General features: G+C 47.0%; 1 protein-coding gene across 1 annotated transcript in view; it reads left to right on the top strand.

Moving 5' to 3' along the window:
• Nucleotides 1-3664, top strand: part of Tmprss3 (transmembrane serine protease 3) — a 19372-nt gene extending 15708 nt beyond the window's left edge. Inside the window, exon 13 of the mRNA XM_028767952.1 lies at nucleotides 2308-3664. Within this exon, the coding sequence (XP_028623785.1) occupies nucleotides 2308-2325 (18 nt within the window). The 3' untranslated portion in view covers nucleotides 2326-3664. The remainder of the gene's footprint in view (nucleotides 1-2307) is intronic.
• The last annotated feature ends 13121 nt before the right edge of the window (nucleotides 3665-16785 follow it).

Raw genomic sequence — 16785 nt, 5'->3', positions numbered from 1 at the left:
TGTGTGTGTGTGTGTGCATGTGAGTACTTATTTTCAAAGTTTAGAAGAACTGGAGTTACAGTATTATAAACTGCCTACTGTAGGAGCTGGGAATCAAACCCAGGTCCACTGCAGTATACAATAGTGTGTGCTCTTAAGCACTGGGCCACCTCAAGGACTGTTTTAAAGAGTTTTTGTCATTTGAAGCAATTGACTAAATAAGAAAAGAACCTTCAAGAACTCCCTTAGCGTCCTTCAGGCAGGGGTTAATTTCTGCTTCTTTTCTTTTTCAAATGTTAGTTTTATTTTATGTGTATGGGTGTTTCGTCTGCATGTATGTCTGTGCTCTATGTGTGTGCCTGATGCCTGGGGAGGTCAGAAGAGGGCTTCAGATCTCTTGAGACTGGAGTCACAGACAGCTGTGAGCTGCCATGTGGGTGCTGCAAATCAAACCCGGGTCCACTATAAGAACAGCCAGTCCTCTTAACCTCCAAGCTAACTCTCCAACCTACAGAGGGGGTGGCTGCATGCATCAGCGTGTCAAATGCCATGGGACTGTTGTCTTTTAAAAAGCTCGTCCATGTTACGTAAATTACTATAACCAAATATAGTAATTATCCTATTTTTTCATTATTGGTTCAACTCAAGGGTTTTTTTTTCTTTTTTTTTTCATTTTTAGTACTGAGGACCGAATGCAAGGTCATGTATGTACTAGGTGGACTCTACCACCGAGCTACACCCCGAGTCCTCTGCTTCTTCATCTAAATGAGGAAAGACACTGGACATGGCTCCTGTGTCGGGGTAGGGTAGGGAATGAGGTGGTGGCAGGTGAGGCCAGGACATATTCAGATCTCAGCGTCACTTGTCATAGCTGTGACTTTCCACAGTCTTGCTTCCATCTTGGACGCATGATGGAGCCTGCAGGGCTGGCCCAGTATAGGCCTGGCTGCCAGTCACAGGCCAGTAGGAAGCTATCAGCTGGAGCTGTCTGTTGGTACCGTTGTACATTAAGTACCTCAGGCTCTTCAGTACAGGATTTAGCTAACACTTGTCTTCCCCTTGTGAAAGTGGGCGTTTGAGTAGGTGATGCCCTCATGCAGAGACCACTGAAGGCACTGTGCAAGGAAATTAGGATTCAGACCGGCCATATGTACCCGGGAGATGTGGCAAGGGATAGAGGGACCTCAGACAGCAAGCATGCCTTCCTGTGATTATCTCTTGGGACACAGGGGCCATATGACTATTCGGGAACTCTAAACCACCACAAAGCCAAGAAACTGCTCCTTGGATGTCTCACATTGTCCAAGAGTATGGGGCAGTCAGGAACTCGGGCTGGGCAGCTGCGACAGGAACAGGGACCTGGCCAGTGTCTATATTGTGCTGCCACACTCCTCAATGATAGATGGGATCTCAGGTAAATGAGGGTTCCCAAGCGAGTAAGGACTCGTACGAGTACAGCCATACCCAGATCAGAACCTCAGCATGACTCTACCCAGAGGGATAAACAGATGGAGAACTTGGAGATGGAGTACTTGGGGTGAACATATCCTTCCTTGGCCATGTGTTAAAACTGAAAGAGCCCCAGGACTCTCTTCCAGTTGGTCTCAATTGGGGATCTGGTGTAAGGACCAGGCAATCTTAATGCTTCGAACATCATTTTAGAAAGGCTGGTGTACCACGTCTCACTGGCAAGCAGGAAAAGATCCGCCTGGTTTCTGAAGTGTCTCGTTGTCTCAGGGGCTTCACTACGGTGGCTGGCTGGGCTTTTGAACAGTCTCTCAGGCCAGCTTAGTCATCAGCTGCCTCTGACCACCAAGGACCTGCAGGAGATGTCACCTGCCCCAGACATACCTGCTTCTAAATCGCTTTCCAGGTAGCTCAAGGAAGGTCTGGAAGCCCCTTCCATTCTGTAGGAAGAGTCCCAGGTTTGACTTGTCCCATGAGAGACCCTTCCAAGAGTCCCCTCACCTTGCAGTATTGTCTTATATCAGGTCCCCAGGGGTCCCCACTCTGTCATTCTTATCCTATTCACTATGTTTCCCTATTCCGTTGGGGCTTAAAACAAAAATTATTCTGCTTCAACTTAGTCCTCAGAAGCACGTGGCTGAGACCTGGCACCTTCATGTAGCAGTCTGTGGGACAATCTTGGGCAGAGATGAAAAGTGCAGAGTGTTTTCTGAGTGGGAGCTCTCCAGAGCTGGCAGACTCTTCCCTCAGAAACCCAGTCCTCCTCAATAACCATTGATAACACCTGGTGGGAAATCTGTCTCCATGTCCAAGACATGGTTTGCAGGGGGGAAAAACAGCAATCCCTGTTCTCACTTCTAGAGAGACTTGAAGACTTGAAGAGGGAACAAGCCAGCCCCTGAGCTCCCGAGGGTGGACACAGCCCGAGCCTTCCCTGGACTCGTGGGTGGCCATGTTGGATTCGAGTACCAACTTTTATCGCTCTGCCCATTGCACTGAAATGGAGCCAGTGGGAAGAGCATCCTCCCAACCCTGACAACCGGAGTTGCCTGCTGCTAAAGCCCCTGGCCTCTGGGCTTTGGGGCTGAAACGACCTTGGGAGCTCTTTCTGTGCTTCATGAACTGATTCATGCACACAAGCGACACCTTTCTCTGCCACCCCCATAGATTTTCTCCTCAGAGTCGCTGCCAACACAGGCAAGCTCTCATGTAAACCCATCAACACCAGTTGGTGCAGGAACTGCTGGTGTGGATTGTTGAAGATACAGTCACCTATTTGTTCTAACCCCAAGCTCCAGATCTCAACCCACCATCTACTTGTAAGAGCTAGTTTTCGGGAGTGGGGAACTTAGTCTGTGACTGATTCAGCCTGAGGTTTTGCTCCACTGTTTTCTCACAGGATTTGGTGCTTGATGAATTCCTCCCTTCTGGAAGGTGTCTCTTTGCTTAGCTTGGCTTGGCCTTGGGCTTGAATGACTTCGTGGTGATGGGTCACTGAAACTCAAATCATGGACTCATGTCCAAAGTCTACGCATGTCAGGAGTTTGCATTTTCCTGTTAGAACAGGTTTCTCAGCATATCAGAGGTATCCCATATTGCATTGTGGGACTCATAAGCAGAGTCAGGGACACAGGTCTGGACAGAGACAAGACTGGACACTAAAAGCAAGTTGAATAGAGAGGGGTCCTAAGTGATTGGGTCTGCCCCACTCCCCCCCCCCACACACACTCTGCTAATGGACTACAGCCGATGGTATCCGGGTCCCTCTTACATGGCTCACAGTCCTATATTACCCAATAACAGAGGAGGGTTGCGTGAGACATAGCCATTGGTCATTCAAGCTTGTCGAAGATGAAGTCTTTGGGGGTAGGAATCAGTTGCTTTGTGGCTGCAACAGAAAGTTGTGTGTTTGTGTGTGTGTGTGTGTGTGTGTGTGTGTGTAGTGTGTATGTGGGGGAAGACATATCACCAAAACAAACTGCCACATAGTCTTTGTACTTTGACTCAACCCTGTCCAGATTAGAGGCACTACATAGATTTCTGTGAATAGAATACATGTCCCAAGACCCACAGTGGGTGCCTGAAACTGTGGGTAAGTCCGAGCCCTATACAGATGGTTCTTTTCCATATGCACCCCTCCCTATGAATGTGATTTATGTATTAGTCACAGGAAGAGATGACAATCCCAACTGAAAATAAAGCACAGCAGTTATAAAAACATATGGCTGCTCACACATCATCACAAACAGTGAGGGCAGGAACTCAAGCAGGGCAGGAACCTGGAGGCAGGAGCTGGTGCAGAGGCCATGGAGGGGTGCTGCTGACTGGCTTGTCTTTCATGGCTTGCCCAGCGTACCTTCTTACAGAATGCAAGACCACCAGCCCAGGAGCGGTACCGCCCACAAGGGGCTGGACCCTTCACCATCAATCACAAATTAAGAAAATGTCCCACAGCTGGATGCCATGGAGGCTGTTTCTCAACCAAATTTCCCTCCTCTCTGATAAACCAGCCGGCACAATAGAGAACAGATGTCTTCGCAAGCTCGGAGAAGTCAAGCCATGTCATTTGCAGCCTCTGCCACTGCAGGCAGAGAGCAGTCAGGTGGGACCTGCTGTGGCCTCTTAGTCTTTCCCACCTTCCTCTGTAGCCAGAGGCAATCAAGGGCTCTCCGTGCAATGACCCACTGCAATCTTAAAACTACAACTTCACGCTCCATTCCTAACACTCAGATTAGGTCACTGGTGTGGTGTGAACCACCACCCTCCACAACCTCTAAGAGTCAGAAACTCCCTTCAAATTCTGAAACTTGAAGGCTCTCTCCCTTCAGAACCCTGGCCCATTGCCACCACTATCTTTATAAGGCTCCTACCTACAAACCTGTCACGTCTTTCTTTCTTTCTATCTGTGACCATTACAAAGTAAAATAAGGGTCATTCGGTCATAAGCATTGTTCTGCCAAGATTCCACCCAATAAATGAAGTAGCTATCAGCTCACTGGTGGGTGGGTAGCACATTCAGTGTGGACATACTGGACAAACACATGACTTATGTCCTGGGGTTGTGGGGGAAGGGGATAGAGTGGAAAGGCATGAGATTTCCTCATAGTATTTAAACCAGTAACTGAAGACTCACCAGTAGTTTCTGGAATGTTCCATTTACTTTCTTAGGATCGTATCCAGTTGACTTCTTATAAGCAAAACTTTGGGAGGGGAATCGTTAGATGAGGAGGAGGATGTTCTTTCTGGTTGGCTGTGCCAAACTCTCTTTGACAATCTTGCCAGTTTCCGTAGAATACAGACGAGCTTTGAAGTAAGGAGTTTTCCGAAGTAACCATCCCACTTGAGAGAGCCAGACTGAGGTTGGAGAAAGGAAGGTTCCAGCCTGCTGTGACCTCACCCCTTCTCTGTCACTGTTGTTTTCGTGCTTACAGACTGTCTTGGATAATACAGCAGCCCAGCACAGCACAGACCAGGTGCCTTGTCCAAGCCCTGCACATTTCAATAGACATGTGCCTGCTTTCTTACAGAACGCAAGACCACCAGCCCAGGAGCGGTACCGCCCCCAAGGGGCTGGACCCTTCACCATCAATCACGAATTAAGAAAATGACCCACAGCTAGATGCTGTGGAGGCTGTTTCTCAACCGAATTTCCCTCCTCTCTGATGACTCTAGCTTGCGTCGAGTTGACATAAAACCAGCCGGCACAATAGTGAGCAGGCTGCATGAGACCTGATTGCATACCTCTGTCATTGCACTTGGCCGTGACAGCTTGGCCGCTTCTTGGGAGCCATTTTTGGTAGAGCCTTCTTTTGCCCCTCTCCAGGCCTTCTTTCCCAAGGCCTGATTCTCCTCCCCATTCCTGCTCCCCTTCCCTAAGCCTCCCACACGCCCCAGCCCACCTGCCACAAGGCCTGCTTCATCTTCTTACTCATCTCTCTGAAAGCCTTAGCTCCCTCCCCTTTGTCCTGTCACTCAAAATTCTAAGGAAGAGACCCACCTAAAGGATCAGTGTGCTAACTGCTGAGTTGTATTTCTCTAGGTTTACAGAATCTAGGACATCTATGTGGTCTTCATACAACATAAAGCCTGTACTGCCTTTTCATAGTCTTTACCAAAAAAGCGTGAGCATTTCTGTGAGGTTTGGCTTGCAACCAAAGGACCACGTCCCTCAGAAGGGTGCATAGGAGTTCCTCTCAGGAGCTTGGGCTCCACTGTAGGGCTCAGGCCAGAGGGAAAGGATATTAGAAGTCAAGACAGCATCTAGGATGCAGCCTTTCTGCTCCTCTCCTCCCTGTAAACATCAGCTGTATCCCCGGACCCTCCAAAGCAGAGCTCGAAGGACAGCCTTATCCGTCTGCCAAGGTGCCCGTCCTCCAATCAACCCGATTGCATTCCATACGCTCTCATCTCCCAAATGTTGGCTTTCAAGTGGAGATGACTAGATGTTAGTCCGCTAACACTGAGAAATAGGACTGGCATGTGATCCCTCTTCTGTGATGAGGGGTCTAGGGTGTGAGAAAGGATGCACTTTCTCAAGACCACACATTGGTCCAGTACTGCATGGCCTGAGAATAGTTCACCTTAGATACACTCAGTGGGAACGAAAGCAACATGGAACCAGACACTTTGGCATTTTACTGTTCCTTCAGAGCCATCAAAGACACCTGTGGTCTGAGGGCCTGGCTGATCTCTTCCTCTGGAGCAATGTTAGGTTTTCCCAGAGACAGCTGCTGGCTCAAGGCAGTGGTCAGCAGGGTAGCCATGTTCTTCTCTTTCCAGCTGTTGATGTTAAGCATCATTCTCTGTTTCTCTCTTCCCTGTTCCCCTAAGACAAGGTCTCTTACTGAATCTGGAGTTTACTGTTTGCTGACCAGCAAGCCCTAGCAATCCTGTTTCTGCCCTGCCCTCCCCAGAGCTGGAGTTACAGGTGCGTGTGTGTCCATGTTCAACGTTGTTTGTTTTAAACACGGGTTCTGTGGATTTGAACTTAGGTTCCCATGCTTGCATGGCAGGCATTGTGATTTACTGAACCATCTGCCAAGCCCCTCTGTTGCTTAAACCTTAAAGGGCACCAGCTCAAGGATGTTTCACTGTGCCCCATCCTTACCCACATCCTGTAAAACAAAGCTTTAGTCGGCTTGCCGCAGGCACAGGCCACACCCTGAATCCAAGCAGAGTCTTAGACACCTCAGCATGCAGAGTCATGGTCTGTCTATCCTGCAGTACCTTCCTTGAGAGGGGCTGGTTCCTAGTTTAGCTACCCCTCTGTGTACTTATAGAGATTAGATTTTCCCTGAAGTTCACGAACCTCCTCTGTGTCAGTTACTTCTCTTGCTGTGACAAAGCACCATAACCAAGTGAGAGGTTGCTTTGGATTATGGTTCTAGAGGGATAAGAGTCCATCGTGGGAGAAAGGCGTGGCGGTAAACAGCAAGCATGGTGGCTGGAGCTTACATCTTTGGATGCAATTACAAGCAGAGAGAGAGAAAACTGCAAAGGACATGAGGCTTTTAATCTCAAAGCCTGCCCTCAATGACATATCTCCCCCAGCAAGGTTGTACCATCCAGACATCCCCGAAGAATGTCACCAACTAGGGACCAAGTGTTCAAATGCCCGAGACTATGACATCTTATTCAAACCCCTACATCCCTTCTTTCTTTATGGCCTTCATAAGAGATGCATGCATGTGCCTGTATAAATTGGCATGGATGTGCTTGTTTGCATATGAGTGTACACACAGACTTTAATCCTTCTTGGCAATGTCACCATAAGATGAAGATTTGTTGGGAATGAAGCTGGTCTGTTGATGCCTGTGTCCCTGGCCCTGGCACTGAGTGTAGGATCTGCACAATGCTCACACATTCTGGCGGGATGAGCGAGTGACGGGCTATAAGATCAAGCCACCACCACTGACCGCCTGCATGCTGGCACTTCATGCATAAGCGCACTGGCTTAGATACAATGAGAAGAAACCCTGAGATAGACCTTAACATCACAATTTGCTTTAAAAAGCCTCGATATCTCTCCACTCCGAAAGTACAAACGTTATCGGCAGGTATCGGAAAACCGGACTTCAGGATATCACCATGTAGACCTGGACCATATCCTGGGCTGCCTGAGTGGTGTGAATCATGCTGAAGTAGTGATTAAAGGTATAGTTTCACAGAGAAATGGTCAACGTATGGTCACAGAGGAGAAAGGGTCACAACTCAGTTATCACAGAAAAGAAGGAACAGGATAGGGAAGGTCCCTTCCATCCCCACCCCCAACCCAGTCCCCCCTCTTCTTCCTCTTCCTCTGCTAGAACTACAGGCAAGCCTAGTGGTCCTGGTTTACAGCTGTTCTCTAAACATGGGGGGATGGAACCTGGATTCTTGGCTTTTCCCACTGTGGTTTCTCGTCTTTTCCCTTCAGCTTCCGTTCTCGAAAGCTGGGCTCATTGTCTCTTTTCTGTGCATCTTGGACATTTGTCATCTCCCTTTCTAACAGGAGTCACTGGTAAAGGATGCAGCCCCTGCACCTACTATGATCTCTCCCCTTGCTCTCATGAACACTGGGATATCCTAGAAGGCATGGCTGGTGTGTGTGAGCTACTCTTTGGGTGGCCTGAGTCCAGTTCTCAGTACCCATGCTGGGATGTTCAAAACCATCTATCTCCAGATCTAGGATGATCTGATGCCTCTGGCCTCTCCACAGGGGTACCTGCCCTTGAGTGTACTAAACACACAAATATGCATTCATTAATAAAATCAGTCTTAAAAATTTAAGGTTGATTTCTTCGTTTCATTGTTGTTGCTCTGATAAAATATCCCGGCAGAAAGGTCTGAAGCCAGAAAAAGGGTCTATTCCATCTGATAATTCTACGTTACAGTCCAGAGGACAGAAACTTGAAGCAGCTAGTCACAACACACAATCAAGGGCAGAGACGCATGCGTGTTTACTTATGCTCAGTCCCCATCTCTGAATTTATACAGTTCAGGATCGGCTGCCTAGGGAATGGTGTCGCCCATAGTGGGCAGGTCTTCCCACCTCAACACAATCAAAACAAACACAGATAAAATCACATGCCAACTTATCTAGACAATCCCTCACTGAGACTCTTTTTCCTGGATGATTCCAGATTGTGTCAGGTTGACAATGCTAAGTGAGTGGTGAGGTCCAGTTGCTGGAGTTTTCTCACCAGTTCTCAAGTGCACAGTGAAAAGCTGGAGAACATTTCACTTAGTTTTAGGTCCTGGATGATTTTAGTCCTGGAGGATTTTGCCTGTGTTTATCTTAAAAGTTTTATTTTGTTTTATATTTAGTTTTATGATGCATTTTGTTTGAGGTATGAGGTGTAACTGAAGCACCTGCCCTACCCCATCCCCTACCCCCAGGCCACAGCCTAGACTCCCCTTGCTCCACCAGCAATGTCTCCTCCAATGGATATCTACTCCTTTGTCATGAGCATATGTTTGAGGTCTGTTCTGAGTCCTCAGCTGTTCCTTGTTGATCCACGTGTCTGCCTTTCTGCTACTGCAGCACTGGCCCCAGTACAGACACCACCACCACCAGCAAACCTAATACCAGGGTCTCTTCCTACGCATTCTGTTTTTAAGACTGTTTTTGGTACTTCTGTGGCCAGCATCTCTCCAAGTAGATCCTAAAAAAGCTTATTCATGACTACCAAAAACCATAGGAACTGGATCTGTCTGGCGAGAGCTGACGTCTCTCCTGTGCAGAGCCTTGTTTTTGTTGTTTGTTTTGTTGTTGTTATTTTGTTTGTTGTTTTTTGTTTTGCATGCAGATCTTATCTGTATTTCATGTTTTTCTTGAGTGACTGTAGAAGGCCATTGTGTTTTGAATGTTTCTGCACATTCTCTGGCAGATGAGCAGTTGGCATTCTGGGGTCTGGCTAAACTCTTTCTTCTTTAGCTCTTTTCAGATTCCTTGGAATTTGATCTTATTTTTGGTTCTAGAGATCAAACCCAAGACCTTGAGGGAACATACTAATTATGTGGTACTCTACCCCAGAGCTGCACCCCTTTCTCCTGGAGACCTTATATAGGTGTGGTCATGACAACCACAAATGAATTTATTTATTCTCATGTGTATATTTCTAAATTATACACACGTAATTATATTTTAATTACATAGCTACTATCTCTATTACTACACAGGATAAGCATAAGCATCTCCTCTTTATTCTCAATCTTAGGATGAAAGCATCCAGTCTTTCACCAGTAAATATGACATCACTGCGGGCGTCTTGTGGATGTGCTTTTTCAAGGTAGGACCATTTGCTTCCATAGCTATGATTCTAGAAGATTTTTAAAGCCATAGATGGGTGCTAAATTATTGGTTGGTTTCCCTACTTAAGTTGATATGGTCATTTTTAGACTTATAGCAACCTTGCACAATTAGAAGAAATCCCAATTGGCTATGCATATACTGTTTTTTGTTTTTTTTTTATACACGGCTGACTTAGGCTCCTGATATTTTATTGAAGAAGCTTGTGTCTAATTTCATGACTATTGCCTCTCTGTTGCTTTACTCGTGTGTGTTGGGTTTGTCTGGCCTCGGTGGGTAACTGGATAATAATGATCTCATAAATGAATTAGCCAGTATCCACTATTCTTTGTCTCCCAGAGAACGGTGTTAATTTTAAAGACTAGACCTAGAAATCCAACTATGAATTCAAAATTTCTGAGGATTATAGGATTATTCAGAACAAATTTTCACCTTACTTGAATTTGGCAGTTTGTAACTTTTGAGGAATTTGTCTGTGTTTCTTTTGCTGACTACATCATGAGCAAAACAAGTCTTTTTTTTTTTTTTTTTTTCTTCTGATGCTTTAGATGGCTGTTGGGTCTGTAGTAATGTCTGTTGCTATATTTGTGGTATTAGTTGTTTGTGTCTTATCTTTAAATATTGTCAGTTTTAATATAGGCTTGTCAATATTATTAATATTAATCATTATTAATATTATATTGTTGTTGGGTTTTGTTTTGTTTTATTTTACTGTTTTTTTGTTGTTTTTTGTTTTTTTGTTTTTTGTTTTTTGTTTTTTGTTTTTTAGATAGTGTCTCATTTTGTAGTTCTGGCTGTCCTGGAACTCACTCTGTAGATCAGTCTGGTCTCAAACTCCCAGAGATCTGCCGCTGCCTCCTCAGTGCTGGGATTAGAAGTGTGTACCACCATGCCTGGCCCTATTAATCTTTTATTGGTGAATCAGTTTGTTACTGGTTTGATACTGTCTTCATATCTAGGGTACATTAATGCTGGCACTCGATCTCATTTTTGCTTCAGCCCTACAAGTTCTGAAATGAAATGTGTTTTCATTTAGTTCCGTGTTCTTTAAAGTTCCTTTTGAAACAACCTTTTCACTTCCTGAGTTTTTTAGAAATAGAATGCTTAGTTTCCACATGTTCAGAGCCCCTGATGTTCTTTGGTGCTAATTCTTGGTTTGATCCCATTACAGTCTGGGATATTTGACTTATTTTTATTTGTTGATGTGTGTTTTGTGCTCTTATCTCTGTAGGGTCTGTCATGGAGAGCTGATTTCAGCTGCTGTTGGCTGGAGTGTCTTATGCATACAAGTTAGTTTCCACTGGGCAGTCAGACATTCTATTTTTCTTTTGATCCCCTACCCAGTCATTTTGCTGTTATCAGTTGCTGCTTGGGACCCCAAAGTCCTCAGTGGGATATACTCCCATTTCCCCTCCTCCATTTGTACTGTAATAAAGCTCCTCATAACACCAACGTTAGTGTAGACTGTAGAAGGAACAGCCAAGTCTCTGGAGGTCTGGCCTCAGAAATTAACTCTCCCTCTCACAGTTTTTGAAATCATGGAACAATAGAGCAGACCAAACGTGTCATAGAAAGCTGCAGAGGAACTCTCCACACCTCTCATTAGAACCTCTCACAATCCTGATGTCCCCTTTGGGACACACTCACACATGGCCGGGCTGGATCAGTGCTGAAGCCCCAGAGACAACACCTCCCTCTTCAAAGCTCATGGCTAGGACTTACATCAGTTTGAGGGCTTTGATTCATGTCTTGCTTGTCTGGATGATGGCTGGTGATATGGGAGGCAGAGGAGGAGGGGAGGAAAGAAGACAAGGCTTGGGATTTAGAGGTCGCCATGTTACTTACCACTGATAGGCCTGGATATCTTCTGTCCTCTCATTGGCCCGTGCAGAGGCTCTAGGGTTTATGAGGTGGAGCAAGGAGGACTCACCCGGCAGGAATGGGTGGCTCTGCTCCACAGGGGCTGATATCTGAGTGATTACAGGAGCCCACCTCAGGTCTGTGTTTGACTTCAGGGAAGGTGTGAGGAAATGGTTTCAGTGCAAGCACATCGGTGGGGTGTGGGCCCCAAGGAACCCCCACAAAGTCAAACACCAGCCCCATATCTTAGCGTCTGACTCACCTGCCAGGAGAGGAGGGCAGCTTCTCCCATTTTGATCTGGGGAGAGCAAAATTATTGAATTGGGCTTGTTAAACACTGCCTTTTCAATAAGGGATGTTAATTCTTCTCTCACAGGAAGAATTAATTGGGAAGCAGAACCCAGAGTGGTTCACAGACCCCACCTTCTCACATTCGTCAGCTCTAACACCCGAGCTTAGCATTGCATCTTTCTCTCAGGCTGTTTTAAACTTCAGGGCCCAGTTCCTCTGCATGTAACAGTGTAGTATAAGTCTTCATGTATGATGATAATCCTTAAAAATCTGCAAGTGATGGTCCCAAGTACAGGAGGATGTGAACCCTCGCTGCCCACATGGTGAGCCAGCGTCACCTGTAGTCTACAGTTGCTTTCAAGAGACCTGGATGGAGTCTGTGCTTCTGAGGGTCTGGGTCAGCTCAGAGCTGGTACTGATGGCCTCAGACGCACCTCGTGGTTTTCTTCACCAGACTGCCTTGGTTTCTATGGCTGCCTCACTGAAGTCCGAGGATGTACCTGTGCCCAGATTTCTTGTTTTATATGGAAACATTCACATCCATCCTGTCTCCACCTGAAGGCCATCATCTGCAGAGACCCATTTCCAAATGAGGGCACAGCGTCAGCTGCTGGAGATCAAGGCTTCAGTACAGTGTAGGAGAGACACCCGGAAATGGTTTCACACCCTTACTCCAGGGCCCTTTCTTGTATTTGGGGAACTCTGGATCCCACATCAGCTCCAACTGGAGCCTTGAGACTTCTGAAAGCTGCTCTAGGGCCCTTACGAAGACACTTCGTTTTTATATATAGACCTTAGTTTATTAACTTTAAAGTTCAGAGGTAAAGACCACATACGTTTATGGTATATGATACAATGCTTTGAAATGTGTGTGCACAGCTAGACCTGATGATACCCGACTGTTGTTATCCCAGCATCAGGGAGGCTGAGTCAGAAGGGTCACGGGTTCAAGGCCAGGATGTGCTTGCTACAAGTGTAAACCCTGCTGGGTGGGCGTCTCTGCAAACACCAGGACTGCCAGAGTAATGTTTGGTCAGTGTGGGGCAAGAAGGAAATCCAATTCAACAAGACTCAGCTGGCATTGTTCCAGACTTTTAGAGTCTGATCCCAGGGAGTTTATTTTTGACATATTTAAACACAGTACAATTTTGGAAAAGGGTTTCCCAGTGACAACTGTCACAAGAACGCTTACGGGATGACCACATCAAAACTCTTATAGCAAAGTACAAGTCTTCTGCAAATTACCTCTGACCTCTTCCTTAAGAATGGGTTCTATTGATGGAGAAACAATGTTCAGAATAAAATTCATCGGGAGGAAGATCTTGGATAAACATAATGGGGGGGAGGATATTTGGGTGAGGCCTGACCCTACAGATAGCACAGATCACCAGGTTATTAACTACACATATCCCCCACTTTCCAGGTGGAAATGGGCATACATCCCCCGCAGTTAAAGGGACAAGCCTTCGTGCTTAGCATTCTTGGTTTTCCTAGCATTTATCTGTGGGCACCAAGGACCTTGGGCCCTCTACACTGCTGCTTCAAAAAATTAAAGAACAAAATGTGTACCTCATGAGCCAGTGAAGCCAGACTGTTCATTCATACATCAGTTTATAGACTTTTATTTTTGTAGGGGGGTGCACATGTGTCATGGTGCCCGTGTAGCTCAGAGGCCAGCTTGTAGGAGTCAGTTCTCTCCTTCCACCATGTGGGTCCTGGCGTTGGAACTCTGGTCATCAGGCTTGGTGGCAGGCACCTTTAGCCACTGAGACCATCTCGTTGGGCCAAGCCAAATTACTGAACCTATGAATCACCACACGGTACTGCTCCACACGGTAAGATCTTGTAGACTTAATTTCTTCTTGCTTTGAGCAACACTGTCTCGATTCCATATGCTCTCCTGGCCATCAAAACCACCATCCTACACTCTGCTCCCCGAGTTCAGTCTTTTACCATCTCACAGCTATGCGAGACCGTGCAGGGTCCGTGTATCTGCGTCTGCTCCTACGTCTGCGCCTGCGCCTGCGCCCGCGCCCGCGTCTGAGTTCTTTCACGGAGCATGATGACAAGATCATTTCAGGGTGTGGTTGTCTGGAGACTTTCCTAGAGGAAGGCTGCTCCACTTCTGTCCGGGTGGCCAGGTTTCTAGGGGTGCGAATCTCAGCTCACACTCTGACACCCTCACCTGTGGCTCTGAGTCACACCTCCTCCTCACTTCAGAGCACAGCGTGCAATGCCCCTTCGCATCCTGGCTCCCTTTCCTTTCGACACGTACCCCCATAACGGGCAGCTGGGTCGCAGGCAGTTGTACTTCTAAGGTTCTTGAGTTTCCGTGATGTTTTTATAGTGGCAATGGTGGTTTGCATCTCTACCTGACTACTCTCTATTTTTCAAGTAGGGAAACTCAACCCCAGAGCTGGTGAGACACTGCACAGGTTCCCTGACCGAGCATGGTCTGTCAGTTAAAAGCCCTGAATCCCACTGCCATGTTAAAAGCCTGGTTTTTATTTAGGAGGTCCACTATTGTCTTCCATTGGAAATCACGTAGGTGGCTCTACTCTGGAGAAACGGAGCCCTCGCTTGCTGTCCTTGCAAGATCAGCTGTGGCCGCTCCACCGTCTGCCTCAAGGGCAAATCCAAAGGCTCAGGGATGCCCCTCCCCAGCTTTTCTCAAAAGAAGTCAGACTTGAAAAAAAAAAAGAGCCAGGTATCTATGCAGAGGGTGGCTCACTGGGCATCCCCCAGATCCATCCCAGCAAATGGCACTGGCTCTCGCTGGCTTCTGAAGAGTTTATAATTCAGCAAATCACAGCCTGGCAGAAGCACGGAGGGGCTTCTGTGCCCCTCCGATGTCTCCGTTTCTTCCTTCCTCTGTGTAGCATTGTGCTGAGGCTGTCTTCTTCCTTCCCTTCCTGTCTGTGTTTGCATGCATTTGGTCTGGGTGCTGTTCTAGCGTGGCTGGTATTTGATACGTGTGAGTATCCAGTCTTAGGTGGAGTCTTCATTTAACTGTATTCCAAATATGTCTCCCTGTGGTCCATTCCTTTCCATCTAGGTAAGGTATTCAATTCATTCTGCACGCAGAACAGGCCATACTGTTACACAAAAGTGACATTCTCATATAGGTCAAGCCTTTCCCTTTTCTTTTGTTAATGAGCCCCTAGGAGGCTCCTCTCCTTTCCCCCCCCCCCACTTCCCCCCTCTCTCCCTAGCAGAGCTCTTCTTGCTTCTCCATGTGTGTGGATGTTTCTGAGATCGACATAAATCTTGAGCCATTAGAACCAGTGGGCTCTGCTCCTTGTAGCTCAGTTTCCACAAGCCTCGTCTCTTACTTCTCCCAACTGTCATACTGTTTCCGCTCTGCTGTTTGAGCCCTCTCACTGTGAAGCAAGGGAGCCTCGCATCCCTTGTGTGTGATGAACTCGGCCCCCTCTCTTTGATGTACCCCAGTTCTGCCTGTCAGGCCCTCTCCTAGGATCCTGCTGAAGCAGGAGTTGAAGGAAAAAGAGGGTGATGGTTCTTCTCTGATCCATGTCCTTGAGGACCTCTGGGATTTACTTAGTAAGGGTCTCTTCCAGGCTAGCATGCAGGATCCTTAATCTATCACCAAAGGAAAAGCACTTCTGCTGTGGTTCATTCATTCATCATTCATTCATTCTTCATTCATTCATTCTTCATTCATTCTTCATTCATTCATTCATTCATTCAGGTGTTCATAGCTACTGCTTGAACATACTACATACATTGAAGCTGTGGTCTGGGAGCTGGCCTACTCCCAGAATAACACAAAGTCTCTGCTCTCACGAACCTTCCAGTCTAGGTGAGGGTTACAGACAATGAGCAGGTACACAGAGTGGCAGCAAGGGATAGATCACGGGATCAGTAACGGGTGAGAGCTGGAGGGTGAGACAGAGCGCTGGGTGCAGGGCATCCTCTCAGAGACTATGACCCAGGAGGCAGAATGCCTTTCGGGGGACATTGAAGCAGAGACTGGAGGACAGGGAGCAACAAGTGCCAGGCAGGGTGAGCCCACTGTGTCTGTTCTCCACTTAGCTGTTGAACAGGATTGGTTTTCCTTTCTTTTTTTATTTTCCTTATGTAACAGGACCCCACCACAGCACAGAGGGTAATAGTCTATGGTCACGACACCCAGAATGTGCCTGGTCTCATCTCAAATAGAAAAATAAAGCAGGAATCACTTAGGTGAGCTGGTCAAGATGCACATACAGACCTTGACGAGGACTCTGAGCTCTCACAGGTTTTCAGGGCCCTAAGTTATCAATGGGACAGACTCCCATTGAGTGTATTTTCTCAGTAAGGGACCGAAGAGCGCCTTGGTCACATAGGCATGTGTAAGGATGAAGCGAATGCTGGAAATATGCATCCTACAGGTTCATCCCAGCAGAGGAGAGGAGCACGTCATCAGGAGGCCCATTATTTTTTTCTCTGTCATCTTGTCGAGCTACATACTTCCCGCCACCGGGTGACCCAGATCCTCCAAGTCAATGACATTATACACAAGCCCACTTCGGAAGCACAGGGCCAGCAGATGGGGGCTCGCCAGCTTCAGGTCACTTGTTGAACACTGTTGATGCAACAGGGCCTTTCTGTGGTCTCTCGCTATGAACCAGCTCTGCCTGAGTGAGCAATGTTAGCCCAGCTGGAGGGTTTTACTAAAACCACTCGGGACTGTATCAAGGTTATGGCAGGGGAGATACACGTGTATCTTACCAGAGGGACTAGCCTTCCCTATCAGCACTCTCAGCCCGTGACTGCATCTCAGAAACACTTCGTAATCTTACTCAGCATGGACCCTCCTTTGGCAAATGCTCGCTCACTCTAAGCAAATAGACCGGTGATATAAAGTCAAGTACGAGGGCAGAAGCTTAGCCATCATT

Source organism: Grammomys surdaster, unplaced genomic scaffold, assembly GCF_004785775.1.
Source record: "Grammomys surdaster isolate TR1022 unplaced genomic scaffold, NIH_TR_1.0 183, whole genome shotgun sequence".
In the NCBI taxonomy this organism is placed as follows: domain Eukaryota; kingdom Metazoa; phylum Chordata; class Mammalia; order Rodentia; family Muridae; genus Grammomys; species Grammomys surdaster.
The sequence above is the reverse complement of the archived record's forward strand: the minus strand, read 5'-3'. Positions and strand labels throughout refer to the sequence as shown.